This window comes from Cupressus sempervirens, chromosome 1 (genome assembly GCF_028749045.1).
Source record: "Cupressus sempervirens isolate cs-2001-9-10 chromosome 1, ASM2874904v1, whole genome shotgun sequence".
NCBI lineage: Eukaryota > Viridiplantae > Streptophyta > Pinopsida > Cupressales > Cupressaceae > Cupressus > Cupressus sempervirens.
In genome coordinates this window covers 733752574-733778061 of record NC_143118.1, presented here as the reverse complement: position 1 = coordinate 733778061, position 25488 = coordinate 733752574, and the positions used below count along the sequence as shown (strand labels likewise).

The following is a 25488-nucleotide window of genomic DNA, read 5'->3' as shown; positions in this document are numbered from 1 at the left end:
TCTAAAATTAAGCATTAATAATTCTTTACTTATATTAGAATATGTACATATAATCCTTATTGACTTGCAGCCACTCTGGGATGGTATACATGTCTGTTATGCATGTGTTAAGTGAACATTAATTTGCTTGGGAATCCTCTTTCGACCTGCAGCAACATTTGTGAGGTTGGCTGGGCGGCATATACATTAGGTTTCATAGAAATTTTATTTTTTAGTCATTGATAGAATTAGTTAAAGAGCTCATAGTGCATAATCATTCGTCATATGAAGAAAGTTGATTGATTTCATGAAAGAATAGCATAAGTCCCCTTAGTGATTACCAGCATATCACATCAATTAAACTGAGTTGTATCCAACATAAAGATGTATGTACACATTGTAAACCTTGGGTTTGCTTCATTTGGCCATACACATGCCAAATTGTTTAGCATTTGAAGTTTGCTTGTTCAAGAGAGAATATGGTAGTATCTTATTCTGCTCATTGGAGTGGTCAGAAAACTCACATCAACAGTACAAGGCGCAGATATGGAGATTGCTGTAGTTGCAGGTGCCAGGCAGATTTATAGATACCTCACCTTGGCAGATCTAGAGCCCGTGGATGAAAAAGACTGCTGACATTGTCAAGGTTACTTGGTACCATTATGAAACCTGATGAAAGCCTCTGACAAATGGCATCAGCAGAATTAATCCATCAGCAGGTCTGGTCATGCCATCACCTTCTTTTGTCTACCTCTGCCTGTGTGCTGAGTCTGAAGAAAGGCACTTTCACTTTAGATTTATGAATTTTTGGTATAGGAAAGGTGAAATACTAGTAATGAGGATAGGGACTGCATACTACCTCAGGAAGTTTGTCTTATGACAGTGGGTTTTATTACTGCTGAGCCAAAAAGGAAATTACAGCAATCAAAATGTCCAAAAGTGTCCTCAAAATAACACCTTTGTAGCCTTAATGTCGACTTTGAAGGTAAGTTTTATGAAGCCCAAAACCAGAAACTAGTAGTTAAATTCAAATATAAACTTTTTCTATGTGCTCAGGAATAGATACATTTTACTAATTATGAAAGATATTACAGAAAGGTTTACAATAAATCATAATGCTTCTGATCTCTGCTTTTGGCAGCACCCAATTACCCCAGAAATGACTATAAACCTTATACTTCATCAGAAACCTTCGTTACATTGCTTCCATATAAATTTAAACTTTAGCCTTCACTTCTAGAAATACACATATTTTATTTACAATTCATCACAGTGACAACCCACACCTAAATACATATGCAAAGGACATATGGATTAAGCATCAAAACTATCAAATCTTAGCATAAAATACTAGGTATTCATACAAAAAATCACTTGAAAACACCCCTTTACAATCTTCATGACCCAATTCCATTCAGCTTTTACTCTGAGATTTTTCAACTGTAGCACGTCTTACACCTCGTGCCTTGCCGCATGAGCTCACCTGCCTCTGTTTGATCTTCGTCTCCGTGTAACTTGTGGAAAAACAGCTCCAGCTAGCTCAGCTGCAAATTCATGCCTCTTCAGTGCCAATTTAAAGTTCTCCCATTTAATTAAAATCTCAATCTTATATGCATGCCTGTATCTTCGTCTCCGTGTAACTTCTTGTGGAAAATCAGCTCCAGCTAGCTCAGCTGCAAATTCATGCCTCCTCAGTGCCAATTTAAGGTTCTTCCATTTAATTAAAATCTCCATCTTATATGCATGTCTGTCCACCGTCCTGAGCCACCTCACAAATGGAACAAAACCCAACTCTGTTGTTGGTAAATAAACAAACTCCTCCACATTATCTAGGTCCTCAAAGTACTCACTGTAGTTGAAACCCACACCTGGGTTGCTCATTCCAAAAAGGGTTACAGCCCACCAAGCAATGCCTCCTCAAACAAAAACTGAAGAACCCATTTAACTGTTTCAACCTCCTGACCCAACTCAAGCCCCAACGGGAAAATCAAATTGGCAATATCAATATTTCACCTCCATCTATGTATGCATCACACCCATAAACAACCTTTCAACTGTTTTCAGCACAACCTCTATGACATTGTCATAAGGACATTTCAGCAAGAGTTTGAGCCGACGATCTTTCACATGGCCATAGAAGCCCTTTTACTGCTTCGTGAACATTGCCTCCTTTCTCTACCCCTAACTCAAGTTCTCGACTCTACAACAGTAAGCCCACCTCACAATTTCAGCTTGTTTGCACTTTCAATGGCTTTTAAAGAGACTCTGCTTATGCATCCTCAACTTCAAATGAATCCCTTTGGCACCATAAAATCATTAATGCGACCTGCAATGAACGCCGATACCTTTCCAATTATAATAGTGATGATGTGAGATATGCAGACCTCATACGTCCTTTCATAGGATTTCAAATCACTTTGGGTCTTTCAACTATTGCAATCCCCCATTAAACCTCTAAAACGTCCCGTTAGCTGTACATTGCTCACATTTCTCAAGCACATTCCACAATTGTAAACAGAACATAACTAAATGTGTTTCAAAGCTAATAAGAACATCAAATTTATCACATTCATCTTAAATCCGTCCATAGATGTCCTTAATATCCACCCTGCAATACACTTAGTTCCTAAGTTCTTTTGTCTGGATTTCTCAAACCTATGTTCCCTATATCATTAAAGAGAACTGTTCCCTATATCATTAAAGAGAACTGTTCCCTATATCATTAAAACGAACTGCCCACTTAGATAAACACATGTGCTTCCTTATTACCCGACCTATGAATATGGCTTATGTTGTAATTTTCAAAATGCTCTAGTTCTTTACTGATTGCCCAGTTATAATTTTGTTGGTGCGATGCATTTTCCATCATATTCATAATAGTTAAGTGATGATTAGAGAGTCTCCCTCTAAATGTATTTTCTGAATTCCTGTCATTCAAGTCATGCCAACTGCCAATAATTCTACTTTGGCTTCAGCCACATTATTATTCCCCTTATCAATAATTCTATGGGCTATTATTGAGGAGGCCAGGCACAGATTTGAGAAGGTCTATTGTTGCTTTGTTGATTTTCGCAAAGCTTTCTATTCTGTTCCTAGGGTTGCTCTGTTTGAGAGACTTACAGAGATTGATATTTCTAAGATGCTACATATTGCTATTATGAGATTGTATGAGACTGTGGTTGGCAGATTCCAAACTCCTGAGGGCTTCTTGGATCCGATCCATAGTACCATTGGGGTTAAGCAGAGATGTCTCTCTCTCCTACTTTATTTGGGTTATATATTGATGAGCTTGAGGACTTCCTCTTGAAGTCTTCGCTCTCGGGGGATGGTTGTTTTCTTCATCAGGTTCTGATCTCTATCCTTATCTTTGCGGATGATGTTGTTCTCCTTGCTTCCTCTCCAGACAGGTTATAGAGACTTCTAGATGACTTGGTTTTATTTTCTGACTAAAGATAGCTTGTGGTTAACTTGGGTAAGACTTGGGGCATGATCTTTAATTGCATAAAGACTTCTCAATTTCAATTCATTTTTCAGTGTCAGGAGATTGAGATCACTTCTTTCTACACATATCTAGGGTCATGTTTTTCAGTCTACGGTTCAGTATGAGACCAGCTATTCAGCCCAGAGTTAATAAGGGTATGGGTTCTCTCGCCTTGCTTGAGAAACAGTGTTTCAGACATCACTTCCGGGATACCTCATCTAAGCTCTCTCTTAGACTCTCTAGTGCGGCCAACTGTTCTTTATGGTTCTGTGGTTTGGGGCCCCTCTCTTCTTAGCTCAGACTGGACCTTGATTGAGCGGGTTCAGACAGTTCTTGAGGTGCATCATCAGATGTCACAAGTTTACTCCTCATAATGTCATTCTTGTTGAGTTTGGTGCTCATCCTTTTAGACTCGTGACCATTTTTGATTTGGTTTGGTTCCTTCATTGTCTTCGTGGGTTTGCTGATACTATTGGGGATCAAAACTACTACTCCTATTTAGCTTATTGCTCTTTTGTTTCTATTGCGGATGTTGACTTTGGTTCTCATGCGCGTTGTTGGTATGCGCAGGTTTCTTCTTTGCTGAGTTCAATTGGGATTGACATTGATTGTCTCCCTCCTTTTCAATTTTCATTGGATGCCTCTGCTCATCTTCTCCCTTCTCGGAAGGAGTTAAATGAGCATGTTCGTCTTGATATCTATAGATGTTACATTACTACTACTTGGGTTAACCCTCTTGATGGGTTACGTCCACGTATGTCTTTTTATGTGGAGCACTTTTTGGAGATTTCTAATGGTATTATTGGCCATCCTAGCTATCTTTCATGACAGTGGTCTCATGCCTCGCGGATCTCATTAGGTTCTTTCAGAGTTGGTTCTCACTGTCTTTGAGCTCATATTGACCATCATATTGATAGTGGCGAGCGATATGCTTTGTACTTTAGGGGAGGTGGAGAATGAGGCTCATTTCCTCTTTCGATGTCCTATTTACTATGAGATTAGAGGAAGATTCTTTTGTCTGTTTAGGGAGTGCTTCTCTCTTCATGACTTTTTCAACTACAATGATCAGAGATGTCTTGCACTTTATCTTCATGAGGCCACCATGCTCCGTGATAGCATGATCCAGACACTGCTTCCTCACCGCCGCTCATCTACTCAGCTCATTACTACCTTTTTTACACCACTATCCCCTTTGCGTGGTGTGAAAAGGCCTTCTAGCTCTATTTGGTCTAATGGGCTTTCCAGATGTGTCAGATCCCATTCAGACTATTTGCACTAGTGACACTCTTCTGTGAGAGGCTAGAGACAGTGCAGGGCTTCTACACTTTGGCATATGTATCATTCAGTGACAGATTTCTTCTCACCCAAGAAAGACTCCTAGCGCATCCATTCTTTGTTGCTATTTCTTAGTTGTATTAATTTTTGTTCGAACACCTTTGTGTGCTCCTTTTGTTGTCAGCCTCACTGTTGTAATCCTTTCAATCCCATGGACCTCTTTTTGGTCTTTGGTTGGACATTATCTCCCTAGCAGAAGCCACTCCGTTTCACAGATATAATTCTTTTCGACACCTTTTTAAGTCTATTAGTAATAACTTTTGAAATGATTTTGTAAACTGTGTTGTATAGAGAAATCGGTCTGAAATCTTCAAAGTTGTTGATCTTGGATCTCTTTGGATGTCTCCTAGATTCCTCTACCACCTTCCGAATATCATGTGCAAAAAAATCTCACATCTTTTGAAAAAATATTTCTGAAAAGCTATTAAGGCTAGAGGACTAATCCTCTCCCAAGACAAAAGGTGCCTTCTTATATTCCTCAATAGCGACTTCTTTTTTTAGCATTGCATTTTGAGTTTTGGTGATGCAATTTGGAATGACATCCAATATACACTCAATCTCATGATCAGTTTCAGAATTCTCCATTAGGCTCTCCAAAAAGAATCTCAATGTCTCACCATCAATCTAATACCATTTGCATCCTTAATTGTAAAAACTCCACATCAGCACTGCCCCAAATATCTAACAATTCCTGCCATTACATCTATTGCCGAGATGAATTGCTTTGGCCCATAAATATTAATCATTGAAAAGCTAATACACAACTTTTTGGAATCCACACGCATCCATTGCCATGATCTTTCCTTTCTGATTAGCTGAACTTTCATAGCCGACTCATTCCAAAGTACCCGAAGACCATTTGAAGCCCCTTGGGCTTTCACCAAGTTACACTTCCATGTACTAAAACTCTTTTTAAAAGAGTCTGCATCTTACTCCTTAATGTTTGTTTCTCGAACTAACACCAAATCCAACCTCGTTTGATCCATCCACCTTTTGATTAAACGAATTTTGTCAGGGGCATTTTAGCCCATAATATACCATGATAAGAGTTTCATGACTGCCGAGAAAAGGACCACTCTTAGTTTGCTCTTTCTTAACGCATTGTTGGCCTTTCCAGTGTCATCTTATTAGTTTTTGGGCCCCACTTTTTTTCCCCAACATTTAACTTAATGATTGTAGTTGAGGTTTGTTCTAAAGATCTCTTTTTAGTGATCCCCATACTGGCTCTTAGTCCTAAAATGTCCCCATCTCCTTTCTCATCTTATGATTCCAAATCAAAATCAGAATCCTCCATGTTGCCACTAGAGTCTCTAACTCCTTCAAAGTAGCTATCTAGATTCGTTATTAGGGAGATAGGAATGTCTTTGTAGACAACATCCTCACAATCCATCAAATTATCTTCTTGCACATGTATTGCTGATGTCAAATTTTGTTCTCTACTGTAGTTAAATATCATTGTTTGCTCTCCCCTAGGTTTTTCAGCCCTATCCTACCATTCATTCCCATCTTTTTAATACTTTTGTTAGTTAATTTAAGAAAGTGGTCTAGATTCCGTACTCCCTTCTACACTTCCTGTTTCCAATCTTGAATGGTTTTTAGTGTTTAGAGCTTCATAGTTACAAGGTTCCCTCCCTTTACTCTCACCTTGTTTGTTTCTATTTAGCTACTACACTCTTCATTTCCCTCGGGTTTCTTTTTCATCCATTTTGAAGAGAAGTTCTCCAGAATATTGACATTCTTCTGATCTTTCATCTTTGTCGAATCACATCCACTGTTAAATAGTGTCATTAGCTTCTTTGTGTGCATCATTCCACACACAATGATCTCAATAAGTTTTCTTCAATCCATCACCTCGCTGATTGGTATCTATGCCCCAATCCTGCAAGTTCTTGTTCCTCCAATGATTCAGATTCTGTTAAAGGCATCAGTTCCTCTGCCAAAGAGTTTTGAGCTAGTCTTTTCCCTTTTATGGCATCCATGTAACATCCATCCAGGTGCTTCTGACCCTTACATTTTGACAACGTAGATAACTCATCCTCGATTTTCAAAGTTCGATGCCAAACTCCTTCACCTGTTTTAATCTCAACCATATTTGGTAGAGGATAATGGTCTGCCATAGGATGCATATCCTTGGAAACTTACTGAAATCAGATTTTTTAACCATCTCATTTGATTTCAGAAAAAAACCTATTCTATTTCCAATAGATTTGAGGATTTCAATGTCCCATTATTCTTTTGGAAGGTTTTTCATTTTTATCCAAACAAGGATCTCTTTAATATCAACCATTTTTGGGTCAAAATCTGGTTTGTAGTCCTTAAGGTAAAAACCCCTTACCACTATTCAGTATCCAATCCTTATCCTGAGTTGTTGGGAAGATAAATTAAATATAATAAGTTACGATAAATTTAGTAATGTCCAACAAGAGACCGCAAAGAGGGTCTAAGGGACTGCAAGCCCACAACAAAGGTCCAACTAGCAACCGGATGACCAAATGGTGCGTGGGGAAAGAGAAAAACAAAGCAAAGACCCAACAAAAGAATGTGAGTAGAAGCCACCAACAAGCTGATCACTCCTCGTAGCTGAGAAGAAGTCCAAAGATGAAGAATATGGTCTGGGGTGAGTTGAGGTCCAAGGCTATCTTTGAGAACAACTAGAAGTAGAGAACTGCTGTTGTGTGTAACCCATGTAAGGTCTAACGTGCTTGGTATGTCTGAAAGTAGGGAGACCAAGCGACTGCTTGGTGCCAAGTGTCAGAGAGACCACCGTGAAGGAGTTGATGAGCTGGCCCATAGTTTGTCTCGGAGGGAACAGGGATTACAGGGTGAGGTCCCGAAACCTCATAGTCTCTTGGAGATAAAGTGCAAGAAATCGTTGATCAGTGTATTTGAAAAAAGATGAGAGAGCCCCACACCCATTAAAAAGTCATTAAAACTTCACTCTAATCTCATAGTAGATGGGGCAACATAAGATAAAGCGTGTACCTCTCAGCCTCCCCCATATCACAAAGCCAACAAATTGGGTCTTCTCTCTCTGTTTGATGGTTTCTTTGAATATGGAGCCAATTAAAGTCCACCTTGAAAGAGCCTAAGGAGATGCAAAGTGTGTGTGCAACACCAGGCAATGTATGGAGGACGCATAGTTGATCTCATCCTGTTTATCATTCAAGTACTCTGCGAAGAAGGCCATCTTTAGATGGAGCAGCCCACGAGGGGTTAATCCATGTCGTGAGAGTGTATTGGTTGTAGATGTCCATCTTGACGTGCCTATTCAATTCATGTTAGGAAGGGAGGATTTGAGCGGGTCCATCCAAAGAGTATTGAAAACGAGGAAGGCAGTCAATCTTGATTCCCATTGAACTCAACAAGACAGAGGCCTAGGCATACCAACAATGGGCCTGACTAGTAGAGTTAGCGCCTATCATCATTTTTGAGGAGTGATAGGCCAAGTAAGAATATTTTTGTAATTCAACTGAACCTGTGAAGCATCGAAGACGATGGAGAAACCAAATAAGGTTGAAGATGACTTTGACTCTGAATGGATGACCCCCAAACTTGGCCAAAATGGTACCAAGAGGAGTGGATTGGTGGCACCTAATGATGCGTTTGAGAAGAAGGGACTGAACCCTCTCGACTATAGCCAAGTCAAAGTCCAAGAGAGAGGACCACTAAAATACACAATCGTATAGCATAGTTAGCATGATCGAGGTGTCCAAGACAACCACCTTGGATGTGGTCCCTTGGAAGTGATGTTGGAAACGCTGTCTTTCAAGAAGACCAAGAGCCATAACCATTGTTGATGTGGGGTTGAATGAAAGGTCTCATGCTCAAATGGGGGCCAAAGAACTTGACCCCTAGGTACATGTAAGACAAGGAAATCATTGCCTCCATACCCCTGGAAAAGAAGTGGAGATGAGAGGTCTTCAAGTAATTGAAGACCACCACCAGAGTCTTTCCTAGGTTAACTACCAACTGTCACAAATCACAAAAAGAGCCCAAACTGTCAAGAAGTCATTGAAGATATTTTGGGAAGAGGCTAAGAGAATCACATCATTTACAAAGAGTAAAAATGGAGATCAAAGCTTGATGTAGGGAACAACCATCTCCTAGAAGCAAGTGCTAACAAAGGAAAACCTCTAGCTCATCAATGTAAGGTAGGGGAGAGGGCATCCATGCTTCACCCCAATGGTTTTGTGGATAGGGTCCGAGAAACCCTGAGGAGTCTTGAATTTATCTAGCACACTCTCATATAATCTCTTGATGGCTATCAGGAGAGTCATATGAATTCCCATGTTTTTAAGTCTTTGGAAAAGAGTCGCGCAAAGGAGGAAATCAAATGCTTTGCGAAAGTCCACAAAGGTAGATTTTTTTAGAGTGGTGCCGAATCTCCTCAATGATAGCACGTGGAGTTAGGATGTGATCCATGGTCCAAAAGCCAGTCTAGGAACCTGCATTCCCTCTAGCCCAAAAATGATGTCAATCAAGTTCCCTAGAGAGAATAGTGTGCATGGTTGCATAGAGTTTTGAGAAAGTGTACCTAACCATGACAATCCTTTAGTCATTGGGATCTGAAGCGGACCGAGCATTGTGAATAAGATGGATAATACATTGCGACCAAGAAGGGGGGAAACCAATACACACCACCATGTTGAAGAGCACTAGTGGGGAAGAAGAGAAAATCGTGATGTCAGGCTCGAGGAGTTCTACCTAGAACCCTTCCTCATCCGTCACCCTCCCACTAATGGATTTGATCGCCTCACTGATTTCGAAAGGGGTGTAGGTATGACAGATGAATAGGTAAAAACCATTTGCTAGGGTTTTAGAATGCATATTTCTTCCCAATGTTTACCACACCAATTTGTAATCTTGGAATAAGTCGACCATTCCCCCCCCCCAATTTCATAAAGGAATAACTAGCATTTAAAAAACTTACCGAATATTTTGTTCTCTGCTATATTTCAATAATGAAACTACTAGACTTTAATCTGAGTTGGGTTTTAGCTTAGGAGTTTGTCTATGGGACGTTTTGTTTTAGACGCCAAAACTTGCCTTTGAGCTTGTTAAAGTCAACTGTGTTGTCCAACCGTATAGATCTGAAATTACCTAAGGATTTTGAAAAAAAAAAGGTTTTCTCTATGATTTCCTATTCCTTGGACAAGGAATTAAAATCCAAACTGACTGGAGCCTTCCATGTTCAGTAGGGTTCCTTCTATTGAAGCTTCTTGTTGAAGCTTCCACGATCCTTGTTGAATAACCATCTTGTCTGCAAATCTCCATCACAAAACCGTCCTTAGTGTTTTTAAAAAATCTTGTTTGCGCCTCCGGTCTTCCATTATGCATAGTGTAGGATTCTTAGTTATTGATCCAAATGCCATGATATTATGCAAAATTTTAAATTTTAAATTATTATTTTGGTGCCATAGTTATGGTGTTAAATATTTTTTGATAAATATTATGGTGTAATTTTTTTTTTTAATTCCATTATCAAAGTAACAAGGGCTAATTTTCATCAATATAAGAATCCATTTGAAGTGAAGTTCAGGTTGAATTGCAGGGGCAAATATGACTAATATACCAGCACACTCATAAAGAGGACAATTGGAGACTTCATATGTGTAACAGTGTTAATAATCTTAAAAGTCATTGTTCGTTCTAGAATTGAAGCTTACTGAGTAAAATGGCTTCAGGGAGTTGCAGATTAACTCAAGAAACAAATGCATTGTTTACATTTAGAAGATTCTTCATCAATTATGATTGGTTTAAGGTGATTTTCTAATGATATTTGCCGAGGATCTGATTTTCCACTGTAGTCAGTCTGTTGTGTTGTTTTCTCTGCTATGATATGAGATGATCTTAAAATAGTGTTGCCAAGAATATTGTTCTTGTCATGTGTTTTGCGTGGCTAGTGTTTCTAAAATTACTTTGACCTTAATATTACATTTAAAATGTTCTCCTATGAGGAAGGTTAGGTGTTTGAAAGATTTACCCTTAAATTTCTGCTCCAGGGTAATTGTCATTCTTAATTTGTTTGAGGCTTTCCTTTATCTACATTTCAGAATTTTGTAGACTCATATTTTGTAACATTTTCATTGCACCTTTATATTTAAGTGATTAGTATAATTTAGAGGAAATTTTCAATCTAATGATCAGTTTTACAATAAGAATATGCATTTTTGGCAGTAGTTTTTATTTATATGTTTTCCTATTTGGGTATTGTGAAAGACTTTTGTTGGGATGTTTTCTCAATTACATTGTATTCCTTACTATAACTATCGTAATTGTGATGTGTTCTTGTTAAGGTGTTCATATAAGAATGTGGAATAAATGGTTTTTGAGAATCTTTTTTGGGACAAACTGCGCTCAAGTGTGTATGAAGATTGACCTAATTGATCCTGATTCAGTATCTATTGTTGAATATTTTGCTATAAGTTCACCATAAGATAATATGTGTATGCTTATGGTTTTGTCCTTTGAGAATACTTGAAATTTTGCCTAGTAGTTTTATGAAATGATTACGCACTAATTTAAATTTCCATAGACGTAGTAGTATTTTTTTGTTTTAGGTAAACGAGTTCTTACTTGACCATGTTAGTGGAGGAGGATGATATGAAACATTTATTTCAGATTATTATCTTTTGTATATCCATTGTTTTTTATGCTGTTTCTCTAAAATTGACCAGGAAGATCGATCAAATATAGAGGCAGATTATGTCATAGCCTCTTTGTTGGAAATGGGATATGCTGTAAAGGAAGTCTCATCAGCACTTGAAATAAATGGTATGCTCTTTTCCAGGTGACAATGAGAACTTTTAGTGCTTTTGTTAAATTTGTATTGTAGTTTGAACATTTACTCTTTTCCTTAGAAAATTTTCTTGTTTATTCTATTTTATGAGGAATTTTAGAATATTAAGAAATTCTGCCTTGTCATATAAAGGAAAGAGGTGAATTCATTATTTTATATAAATTGGAATGTATGCAGTTAGATAAGGTTTTAGATGCCTTTATATTAAATGGAGATCTGTAACATACCCTCTTTTTTTTCCCACTTTGTTTTGTTGATTCAGAAGTGTTTATAAAAGAAGACGAAGATGCAGTACTTGTGTCACTGTAGATATATATTGCAATGGTATAGAACTGGATTAACACTACATCAAAATGCCCACAACAAGAAAATAGTCAAAAAGTTAATATATTTTCAAACTCAAAGATTTCCAGTTGATAAAATCACATTCCAATGAAATGTTCAACATAACTGTTTGCTGATTACATACAATATTGAGCAATAATAGAATAATCCAGGAAGAAGAGCCCCTAGCTGTTAAAACAGGCCATAAACAACAGAAAAACCAAAGTAATAACTGCTTTAATGTAGAAAGCAAGGCAAAACAGAGATATATAACTGATAATATATTAATCTAGCTTGCTTACATACATCAGACTTTCAAATGTCTTCTAACAATGCACAGCTTGTATGTGCACATGACATATTTATACATGTAATATCAAAATCTAGAAACTCCTTTTTTAGGGTACTCTATATCCTAGAATGTTTTAATCTAATATGGACTGTACAATGGAAGGCTCTAGGAAGCCTCTTTTCTGGATTCTTCTAGACAATCTTATCCCTTACCACTAGCAAGGGACACCATCATAGTCAGCGTACAATGTCTCTTGTTATGTTTGATAATATTGATATCTGTCAGTATATTAATTGTTCATATTAAGTTTGTTGTTCTCTCGAGGAGTTGTTTCTGTTGGTTGACGATTGTGTTCCTCTTGGAAACTATATTGGGTCCTTTATAAATGTTGTGTACTACCAACGAAGGTAGTATGGTATAGTCAAATGAACTTTAATCCTTATTTGACCATCTCTGGTCTTCTTTCTAGTGAATTCATTTGTGAATAAAACTATATTTTACTGCTAATACTAGGAAGCTTGCTATTCATTCAGAATAATTAACTTGTGGAATCGGAACAAATAATTGCTGATATTCGTGCAAAAAAACCCCCTTTAAAGAGAAAGTAAAGAAATATATATAGTCTGGCCTGACAGGAGAAATGCACTGGAATATCCCTATGTCGTCTAATTTAATACAAAAGACAACTCATTATGGGTATTATTGGGATGGATATATGAATCCGCTTTTCATAAAGATCAAGATCAAGTGGATATTACAGAACTTCTTTACAAACATAAATCACTTAATTATTCAGTGGATCAGGTGAAACACAAATCAGTTGACTCAAACTGTTTTGAAAGAGGGGAAAAAATCTTCAGTTATCTCAAAACTGATTGAACCATAGCTAACGAACATCAAGACTCTATCGATTGCACTATTCTTTTTGAAAAGACCATAGTTAACGAACATCAAGACTCTATTGATTGCACTATTCCTTTTGAAAAGACCAACAATATGAGGGTAAAAAATGAGCTAATCGTACCATTATGGTGTGATAAACAATTGGGATAGTGAAGAATCCCTTGCCCTGATTTAATTATTAGAATACCTATAAAATATATTTTCCATAAAAATGAAACTAACAACATTTTGCTTTTTTGAATGACCCTCGTTCCAAAATGATAAAATATGGGAATATTCTCAGGGGTTATTCGATTGAAAAAGAAAGGAATTTTCTTGAAAATCAATTAGATGAAAGGCCGAGCACAATAATTTCTATATGCTTATCAGATATTTGTACCCTCGAACGTGGATTCACGTAGGTTCAATGCCTACTGTATCGGTACGGAACTATAGTAGGGCGTAGATAAACAACTCAAACCCTTTATCATTATTCTGGAATAAGAATCGCCCCTAAGAATCTATAGATCCATCAGAACTGAGAAGCTTGAGAATAATGATTTTATGGATGAAAGAATTATTTCCCTAGAAGAATTAGATAAAAAAGGAAGAGCAACATTGTAGCACAATCTTGAAAGACAAAACATTGTGAAATATTTACCGGGATTGATAAATCTTTTGAATTTCATTGACCAACTGATTCTGACTATCCTCCATAGTTATTCTAACATTGGTGAATGACCCCCAAAAGTTTCCAAAAAATATTGCCAGGGGTCTGTTCAATTCTTTAATTTTTTTTTTTTCGATTTTTCGATATTAAAGTATTTGAGTGGGCTTCTGATTATTTGTATTATTATTTTATGTATGTAATCTAGTAGGCATAGAAAAAACATTTGGTGTTATTGCCTTAAAAGAAATTGGATCAGCATTGCCTGATTCATGCCCTTGGATCCCAATAAAGGCAAGAAGAGATCACAAGGCGGTCAAGACCAAGCAATCAGGTGATCTTTAAGGATTCTAGAACAAATAGAACAAAGAAGAATATTTTGAGGAATTGCTTGGAACTTACCACTCCCTGGCGAGACGTACCTTGCCAAGCAAGCAAGATAGTCATTCGTACAAATGACATTAGACAAGGAGTTTGAAGAAGGAAATCTTGAACTGACATATATATTGCACGACATTGAGAATCTATTTGAGGAGAATTTGTAACTAGAGGATTGAACTCAAGACCCTTAGACGAAGGGAGTACAAGAGCAAATCAAAGTCTGAAAATACTTGAGGTGTAGGGGATGCTAGAGGTGGATGTGTAGAGGATGTGCATGTGGTTGAGAGTGTACAGAAAGCACTAGCACATTGTGGTTGGAATAGACCCACCTAGGTTTGACATACAATGGAGCAAGCAGGAGTGAAAAATCGTGATTCCTTTGACATGTCAAAATGTGGATCAACAGAAATCACCAAAGTTACATGGGGAATATGTTAGAAGACCCTATGAGGTATTTGAAGACGTGCTAGACTATTTGGATAGCAAGCAATTAGGTTGACAAAGGCTATTGATTGAGAGTGTTTCCAACAACAACTCTATGATTGGTTCATAGAATTGAATACTTCATCCACAACCTCTTGGAACAGGCTCAGGAGAGCATTTGAGACTCAGTCTTAAACTACTATGAGACAACAATGAGATTGTTGATGAACTTTATAGTAAAAAGAGAAGAATGACAAAATGCGGGCTTACAATCGTAGGCTCAAGAAATTATCAAGCAAGTTGGAGAATCAACCAACCAATAGGTTGAAGAGGTGGTTCATTGAGGGGTTGATTCCCTCATTATGCAAAAAGATGAAAGTGCTGCCTTTGTTCTCATATGTCAATGCCAACGATTGGACAAGGGACATTGAGAGTCAAAACAAGACATCCTTCCAAAGGAAAAGGAATACTGACAATGAAAAGAGCACCGAGGGTGGTAGTGATGATTAATTGACAACAATCCAACCTCTATGATGACATTGATGAAATAATTGAAGGTTGAGAAACAAACCAATAACAAAAGTAATGAACAATGTTGTACAACTTGCAAAAAATAGGGTCACAAAATGTAATTCCCCTAAAATGTTGTTCCATGAGATTTACTAGGTGATGGGTCATTCAATTAAGGAGTGTCCATATAATTTGAAGACTAGAAGTATGCAAGTACTCTTCGCACAAGGAGAATCCACTATGTCAGAACCATTGAATGTTATCACCAAGTGGTTAATGGAAATTAACAAGGACAGAAAAATCAAATGCAATACGACTCTAGATAACATCCTATCATACAATGTCGATAATGTAGTAAATGGAGAAACATGATGAGATATTGCCAGAAAGAGAAAGACAACATTCGTTTTTTGTGCAAATGATTTGGACCAAGTAACCATGAAAACACCAACTGACCAAAGCTAAATATGTTGGAGGCAGAGGAACAAGATGAGGTAGGTCTAGCAATTATGAGACCACAAATGTAGAAGGCAATGTATTCAGACCCTCAAATGGAGAAGGAATGACTCCAAGAAATCAGAGAAAAAGTAGAATAAGTGAATGTGAAGGAACAAATAACCTCTAACTAAACTACAAGTACATCATTTTAGTTAGGGTCAAAGAAGAACATAGTTTGGTAGGTGGTGCAGACAATTGTACCCATCAAGGTGACATACCTTCTTCAAACTATGCCACAACTTAGAGTGGAATTAACAAACACGGTTGGTGATGACCATGTTGGAATCACCATTGCTGTTACACCAAAAGATAGAGCTATACATTGAGAGACAAGGATCCACAGGAGGCTGTTAAGCACATGCGATAAATCCATCAGTCTATGTTGAATGATACGTTCACCTAGAGGGGACAGAGGCACCAACCTCCCAACAATCCCCTCGCAGCATGACCTGAGGGATTTGAACCCGTAATGAGTGCTCTGGTACCACTTGTTGGAATCGCCGTTGCCATTACATCAAAAACTCGCGCTAGTAAGGAACGTCACAATAGCTAGAGACAAGGATCCACAAGAAGTAGTTAAGCACATGTTGCAAATCCATTAGTCTATGTTGAATGGTACCTTCACCTAGAGGGTGTGAAGGCACCTATCTCCCAACAGATCACTCGACCAAAACCAATGTAAGCCACTTGAGGAACCAACAACAAAGTCACCACTTGAAGACAACCAAGCCATCGTCTCTATGTTGCTGACAATTGGAAGGAAGCTAGTTGTCAAATTAAAAATGATCTGGAGAAAGATGATAGATACCTTTTGTTGATAGAGGCTTGGGAGTCAATATGTTGCCGGAGGAAATCTAGAGGTCCTTGGGGAAGACAACACCTTGAGCACCAGCCTTCCACTTAGTAGGTGTTGATTAACATGGAATTAATCCATTAGGGACATTGATGTGACAAAAGGTAACAATTGGTACACAATGCTTTTTATTGGATTTTTTAGTTATCTCTTTGGAATAGAAAGTGTGGGATGCCCTTCTTGGGAGAGGTTAGCTGATTTTTTCCAAGTTGAGTCACAATTGAAAGCAAAATACACTCTTGATCAAGAGTAAAGGGAGGGAGTGTGCCATTGATCTGAGGAAATGGGTAGTGAGTGAGGGGTTGGCATCCTTTGAATTAGAGTTAGAAGATGGAGAGCTAGGAATGAACAGAAGAAGGAAAGGGATGGAGCCAAATGACAAAGGGTTGCTTGAGATGGAAGATTATTTTGAAGATGAGATGGGTTCCAAGAATAGACTTACACTGGCAAATGAAGGACTAAGGTATTTCAGCAATGTGCAGTTTTCTTCAAGCCACAACTCTCCATGAAGAGAGACTAGTGAAATCATGTAAAGTAATGGATGATACATTTAATAGTAAGGAGATAGAAAATGGAAGGAAAAAAATAAAAGGAGAAAAGGTGAAAAAGAGGAAAGTCAATAGCTAGGATCCATACTCAAAAGTGCTATAAATAGGTAAAGCATTATAGTACTGGCTTGATACCAAGTCAAAAGAATGTGAAGCACAATGAAAGGTACCATACAAACACAAAGCGTAGGGGAAGGCACTGTATGTGGTGCACACCGTATGTAGTTTTTAGACCACCAAGGACTTGTGTACGAATAAGAATGTACACATTAAGGAGTAAATAGTCATTAAGGACCCATTTGGATAAAAGACCGTATGCATTGAGAGAATGGTCACCAAAGACCCATAGGAGGGACCAATGCTATTCATCAAGGAGAGGATAGTTTTGTAAAGGTTGGAAGTACATTTCTGTACAACAGTTGTAGAATGCAACAAAGAGAACTGTACAACAGTGGTGAAATTGCGAACATTGTACATGGGAGTAGAAATTGCCATATAACAAGTGACCTATATGTGAGGTATTGTGTATGGATAGAAAACCTACTGCTATTGTCATATGTGCCAGGCAATGAACTGTACATTGGAGATAGGGCATATTATGTAGGAACATTGAAGCCATACGAAAGAGGTGTTGTCGGGTAAAATTAAGTGTTGTTAGTGCTTGTTAGTATGGTCAAAGGGTAGGGAGTTGGGAATGGTCGTGGTGGTTGGCACTTGTACCCCTTAGACACTTATATATGTCCAACACTTTCATCTGAGAGATAATTGTATTGTTGACATTGTAGTGATTGTTGTAATGCATTTTGGCGTCATATGTTGTAAACACTTGATAGAATTAATAAAGAAGCATTTGTGAGTTCTATGCGGTGGCATAACTGATATAATGGATAATGTGTTGACATGGTGTGATGTAAAGATTGGTAATGTTATAGTGCAGATCAACTCCATAGCCTGTATGCATTCCAAGTAACAAAAGAGACACCTTCAAATACCCATGCATCAAGAGTTATTTTGCTGTCAACCAAGAGCTCTAGATCAATGCGATTTCAGCATGACCAATTTTATTTTCTTTGTCTTCACCATCCTTCAAGAAATGTCTGTCATCTCCTGAAAGAATAAATCAACTGCAAGACTTCCACTCATCAAAGGATTAATTATCCGTCAATTTCTTCAAAACAAAATTCTTCAAGCTCTACAAGATAAGAAATCTTAATAGAAGAAATTCCCAGAACTAGAAACTTTGTGAATCCTCACATGCAAGCAACATGCAATTCACAAAACTGAGCTCTGCTACCAATTGAAGGGAAATGAGAGCACCCCAGAAAGTCATTTGAGATTAGTATGCACATCCAATATCCAATAATTCCTTGAACAACTTCTAATAAGAACATACAACTGCATACTACTATGCTATAAAAGCGGAAACAAACATAGTTGATTTCCCACAATTAAAAGCATAAAGGAAAGTGGTTGCAATTTATTGATCTAAATAAATTTCAGTAGCATTACGACACAGAGTATTATTCTACAATCATAAAATTAGAAGAATGAGACAAAATAGAGAACACAGGTATATGTGGGGAAAACCTTTCCAGGTAAAAACCCCACCCTCCAAACCATTAAGCTAATGTATTATTCAGCAACAATTTACAATACATTTTCATCCTTAACATAGAGATTTACGTCTTGCTCCATTTTAGAGAAAATCCGACAGCATAACCCTGTGCAAATAACTTCTCATCTCTCTTTATTCTCTACAACAATGCTTTGTGCTTATAGAGTTTTCATACAAGAGGAAATAGTTTCTAAAGTGTCTACATTCAACGCACCTACAAATTATTTTAGAAACTTCCTTATGCACAACCTTTGCATAAAAATAAAGCATAAGAGAATAAATCACCAAAAAATAGAAGCTTTCTATTTCTCTACTCCAAGTCTTTTCTGTTGGAAGAATCCAGCTTCATTTAGCAACTTTCCAAGAAAGCACAAATAAAACAATAAATCGTGGTAAGGCTAAGTCACCTTATCCCAACAATAAGATAATATCATTAATATCACCACATAAGATATAATTAAAATATGATAAAATATAGAAACATATTATATAATGGATATGATAAATAAAATAATTTCAAATATATAAATAAATAATGATAGTAGAAATATAAATAAGTGGGAAGTAACCCAACACTGAGGGAGGATTGCAACGTGTGTTCTCATCGCATTACAATATGGCTTGTCTGTGTTCACTCCGATTCATGGCCGATTCACGATTTGATTCGGCCTTGCCGATTCCGATCCGATTCCGATTCTTGTTACTTTGCATGGTAGTAATATAACATGTTAACAAACATCAATGTATTGTTCAATACAAAGCATGAATTGTTGTTACGGACCATGAATGTTGTTTGGCACCGATTGTTTAGATGACTAATCATTGACACCATTATATGTGGAATAGGGCATATCTTTTGGCCTCATAATTTATCATTCCACTGATAAGATATAAAGGAGGAATAAGATAGGATACATAGAAAAAACAACCATTCAACATCGTAGAATTTTGTTGTATATATATTATAGACAATAGTCAATTGGGGTCTTCTACAATGTCAGTATTGGAAGTTATTTCATATCAAGGAGAGTAGATCTAACATGAAATGACAGGTGCGTGGAGAGGAGAGGAGCATCACTTGTATCTGCAGATATAGGCACGACATCACTCATTACAGGAGGAAGTGATACCGCTGGAGAAATCAAAGGTGACTTCTTCTATTTGGTTGAAACAACCAATGCTTAGCTCCACTTACTTAATTAGGAGCGCCATGTGGGATGCTTTTATTACAAATATTCATAGGCTTGGTTGGTCTAGTATCTAATGGAACTTTAAAACACCATTTGCAACTATATAAACAGCCAACAATAATAAGTTCAAGACAGAGATTAATAACAACTGTTCCCTATCCGACAATTCAAGAAGTAAATTGAAGGTACCATTTCACATAGGAGGATGATGGAAGAGGCATTTATGCTGAGAACAAGTGATGTATAAAAAATAGAATATCTCTTCGATGGATTCATAAACTTACCTAATTGGATCAGATTCATGCATCAAAACTTGTGTCAATAAGTTATAATGACAAAGAGGAAGGTCAACTTCCAATCTCAGTGTATGGATACAGTATCCCAAATGTCTAGAGGAAGGTCAACTTCTAGTCTCGGTGTCTGGATACAGTATCCCAAATGTCTATACTTTATTCCGAAAAATATCTCTGCGATGGATTCAAAAACTTACCTAATTGGATCAGATTCACGCATCAAAACTCATGTCAATAAGTTATAATGACAAAGAGGAAGGTCAACTTCCAATCTCAACGTATGGATACAGTATCCCAAATGTCTAAACTTTATTCTGAAAAATATCTGAGAAAGGGCCACTTCTTTGAATTATGGACAGTAAATTGAGAAAGCATTTGTTAGTTTAATATTTTCTAAAACCTAAGTGTTGACTAAATCCTTTGTGATATCTGCAAATTATGGGAGTAACAAACAAGGTATCCAAAGTTCCAAACACTTTGACTTGTGTGTGGCCATGCTCTAGCAATGCAATATTTGTTGAGAAGTTTGTGTTATTTGTAATTTTGTATTTCTGTAGTTTTATTCATAAGATATGAACTTGAAAGCTTATGTATGGTGTGTGGAAAGAAGATGCTATTTTTGTTATTTAGGAGTACTAAAAATAAGTATCTTTATAACGATTGCACTATGAAAAACTTTGTATTTTGTAAAGATATTTTGGATACATTGTCAAGCAACTAAATTCATCAGTAGAAGTCTTTTAAAAAAGTGTCAGATACTATCATTTGAGAATTAATTGTTTGGGAGCAACTAATTAAAAGCTACTTTCTCTATTTAAATTACCAAGGTTGAAAGTATTTGAGAAGGATACTAGTCAGAGGGAAATATAGGATTGGGACATTCCAGTGGTATCAAAGCATGATCTTGCCATCTTGTAGGGTAAAAGAAAGGATATCGATTCTGAATCGACAATAAGAAAAGGAAATAGGCATAGACAAAATATGTATAGTCATCAGAAGTCACAAAGATTTTGATTGATAGTTAGCATCGATAAAACTAAACACTGCATATATGGGCACTACTTCAGAGAATGGAAATATTTATATAATCCTTGAGAGATAATCTATACTATATAGACAACAATCCATATGGGTAGGGACTTTGAATGGGGATATCTCATCCAAGGGAAATGTAGAGGATTTGATAGACAAAACCTATGGACATTAAGAACGACCTTCAAAGAAGACAGCCAACTAATCGATTGTTTTTCTTCCTAACCCAAAGGGTCCTCCCATTGGTTTAGGAAGCCTGACTTGGATATCAATTCTAGGAAAGATGGGGGAATAAACAAGGACCATTCTCTTGAACATAGAGGATCCTCCCGGAGGATTGTGAAGCCTAATTTAAAGAATCCTAAGGATTATGTAGAGGGCATTCTTGAATGTCGGCTACAAAGGGCATTCTTGTAACAATTTGTTCGGTTCCAATATACCAAACTTGGGAGTACACATTGTACCAAGACAAAAGCAAACCAGAACAATCTATTCCTTTCCATTGTACCAAACTTGGGAGTAGACATTATACCAGGACCACAGAAAACCATAACGGTGAATAAACAATAATTGCATAAGTTCACGGGTGATGGAAAGAGGATCCTGCAGGGCACTATTCCGCATGAAAAACAATATGGTTGAACAATGTATAGTTTCTTGTTACCTTACATGGAGTAGCTGCTGATTGGTTCTCCAACATAGATAAAACAAAAGTGAACACATCGGATAATTGAAGAAAGCGTTTCAAAGCACATTTCGTCTGCTTCAGGACTACTACAACATCATGGTGAAGATCTATAGTACCGAGCAAGGAAAGATTGAGACCATTAAGATGTATAGACGAAAATTAAAGGAGTTGGTTCGGTAAATGGACAACTATTAAATAGACAACTTGAAGAAATGGTTGTTTGTGGTGGGATTGAAAAATTTCCCTCCAACATTGTATGAAGAGGCATATAACAGAGCTATAGATTGGGAAAGTGAAAGTAAAACATCTAGGAAGAAGAAGAATAGGTCATTCGATGATGGTAATTCCTCCAATGGGAGCAAAAATGATGAGTCAAACAAAAAGATGCAAGTGCTTCAAAAAGACAAGAATTATATGATGGAGGTCAAAGCAATAAGGGGTACACCAATAAGAATGAAGGTGAGTTATGCTGCATGAAATGTACGGAGGATAGTCATATAAAAGATAAATGCCAGAGAAAGTCTCCTGTGAATTTTCAGAGAAGGGGACATTCTAGTGAGGAATGCCTATACAATATAAAAATGAGGGGTCCACAAGTTCTCTTCACCATAGAATAACCTTTTACGTCTGCAACAACGGGCACCTCTTACACGCAAACCAATACCAATGCATGATTAGGTTGATACTGTAACAATCAATAGGGGAAGAAGTAATAATAATAACAACAACAATGGTCAGAGTCGAATCCAATATGATGCAAAGGGTTGCCACATGATTTAGTGTCGAGCCCACAACCAGTGGAGGCACTTTGCTTATGATTGCTAAAGAGAAGAAACCCAACAATACTTATGCTAATGGAATGCTCTGGGTGACCATAAGGATTCAAACTGCCCAAAGCCTGGAGTCAACCTACTAAACATTGAGAAGCCGTGAAAAGACCAAGGTACTGGCAAACACTCTGGCACAGGCCAAGAAGGTGATGAACCTTGTAATATCCTCAAATAGGGATATGTTAAAATAACAATATCGTCTGCTAATACTAGATTAATAGTGCTTGGTAAACTGGAAGATAGTATTTGTTGGCAATTTGGCAAAGAGGTGAATATGAAAATGTATTGAGATTGTCATTTATGGCAACATATCACCTGAATAAAGTAACATATTAGAAAGATAAAGTTTTGGGTTGAGGATTTAGATTTTTTTTTAAAGTATCACATAGTTTATCTGTCAGCACAGACACTATTTTAGCTTGCGAAGTTGATAGACTGTGGATTGGCATGTGCGCACTTGAAGGAAGCAAGAACAGGTTATGATGATCCTACATGCAAGAGCGTGAGTCTTGATGAGCAATACAGACAAAGATATTAATGATTTAGCAGTTGCAGGTATGCATAGGCAGAACATAACAGAGTTAAGGAAAGATATATTTTAATTCAAGGAATTGTTTTGTTTAGTTAAACAATTACTTAACCAATTAGGGATGACATCCTAGATGTTAAACCCAAGTGAACAAAGTAGGATTTTGCATTTTGGGACATGTGTGAAGATATGAAGGCCAACAGAACGTAATAACATGGTATAAAGGAAAGACTTGGATATGCGAAGTTGTATGCTTATATTGTGAATATAATACTATCATTTTGTGATTTGAATTTGATGTTAAGAGCAAAGAGAAGCAATATATGCAATGGTTGTGCAGTGAGCTACAGAGGTCAAATTATATATTGAAGATATAAGCATTGACAAGAGGCTTTTGTATCTATACCTTTTGTATACATAATCTTATTGTAATTGCATGTTTGAGTAGTGGGCTTTTCTTGCATAATTTTGTATTGTAATACTACAACCCCTTACATGGTGGAGGCTTCTAACAAGGCCTAGTCCTCTAATAAGGGTAGAGACACTATATGGATGTAATAGACTCCTAACTTGGACAATATCTTTCACAAGATACTTTTGATTAGTAGATCATTTTGTGGGTACCATCCTCACCGGGGTTTTCCCTTGGCCAGGGTTTCCCTAGTTAACAAATAATGGTGTTATGAGTTGCATTGTGTTATTGCCATGTTTACTTTTCTGTATATTCACATGTGCATGTTATAAGGTCATAAAAGATATCCATAGTTGGGCAAAAGTTTGTGAAATACTGATTCACCCCCCGTCCCCCCACCTTCTCAAAGTTTCCTATTTCTAACAGTATTAACAATAGTTCAATCTGAATGCATTTGTAAGGTCATTGTACAATGTACTTAGCATATGAAATTAAGGAGAACAGCAGCACCTCTACATCTTATTAGATTTAATTGATGTCACTAGACTTGATAGATTGTAGTTCTTTTATAATGTTTTATGACATCGTGACTTTGCCTTTCAATATTTTTATGCCATAGACCATAGTCTTTTAGGTGTTCATTTGATTTGTCCAATCAAAGCTCAACAATTGATTGCAAAATCCTTTATATTTGAGCAATATATATGTGGACTGCAATATTTAATTGGTCTGGCAATGACCTGCAGATTTCAATATTTTATGGTGCTACTTTCTCTAAACAACACAGGGTACAGCTTCTTAAAATGTAATCTCCTGCGGACGTTCTGATCACTAATTGTAATTTGATGCTGGTTGTCTATTTCAGAAGGTTGGTGGATCTTGATTCACGAATCTACCCAATTAGGATTTCTTATTAATTTAATAAATGCTAATGAAATCCAAGAGTGGATTGCCCTTCTATCAATGTATGTTTGATTGTCTTTTGAAGCTTGATGACATTAATTGGCTGATGAATTCTTATTGAGTGATATATCTAGCTCTTATGTTGGCAACAATGTATTAATGTTTGTGTATTCCCAAAGGAAGTAGTGTTGTGTCTTACTTTTAGTTTCTAGTTGGATGTTGCTTCTTTATCAACTGTGCATCTCTGATGAAGACACTAATATTGGGAATGCTACTGCATGATATATGCGATCCCACTCCCTTTACTTAAATACCTCTCAAATAGAGGCTCTTGATTATGATATTCGGAGGCCTTAGTATATCTCTGATATGTATTCAATTGTTTATAACAATCTTTTACAATGCTAGGTGTATAGTTCAGCCTATCTCTCTATTTTATTTTACTAAGCTAGATCTTTTATGTCATTTCTGTGTGATTGTTACCTGTATTTCACACCCTTATTCTGTTTCTAACTTGTGCTCCCTGTCCAGTCTTCGACTCCTCCATAATCTCCCACTCTCAACCATTAAATAGCTTCATTTTAGGTAGTAATGGTTCTACTAATATGAAATAATGTAAATCTTGACTAATAATGGAATGTGTCTATATGTTAATTTACTTCTATACCCACTGGTCTCTCCAAGCTCATGAAATTGGGAATTCTGATCATTAAGGTAAATGCACTATCCTATTATTGCGTTCACTTCTTTCTTGACTATTCATTTTGAATTCATCAGTAGGACATTATAAGCATTGAAGATAGGATCTTTACTTCTGCAAGATATAAGACACTATGCTATTCCTCCACTCCACAATGTAATAACCCCAACTGGTTATAACTTCATCAAACATCAAATTCTTCTCTAATTCAGTTGTTTGACATTTCGTCAAACACTCTGCAAGCAAGCTCTTATACTAGTGTAATAACCCCAACCAGTTATAACTTATTGAAACACCAAACCCGTCTCAAATTCAATCGACATT

At 37.0% G+C, this 25488-nt stretch overlaps 1 protein-coding gene across 1 annotated transcript in view; it reads left to right on the top strand.

Annotated features, from left to right (window-relative positions):
• The window catches only part of LOC149580018 (DNA (cytosine-5)-methyltransferase DRM2-like), a 139303-nt gene that overhangs the window by 58455 nt on the left and 55360 nt on the right, over positions 1-25488 (top strand). The window contains exon 6 of the mRNA XM_089788410.1: positions 11473-11569. Coding sequence (XP_089644536.1) covers positions 11473-11569 — 97 coding nt within the window. The remainder of the gene's footprint in view (positions 1-11472; positions 11570-25488) is intronic.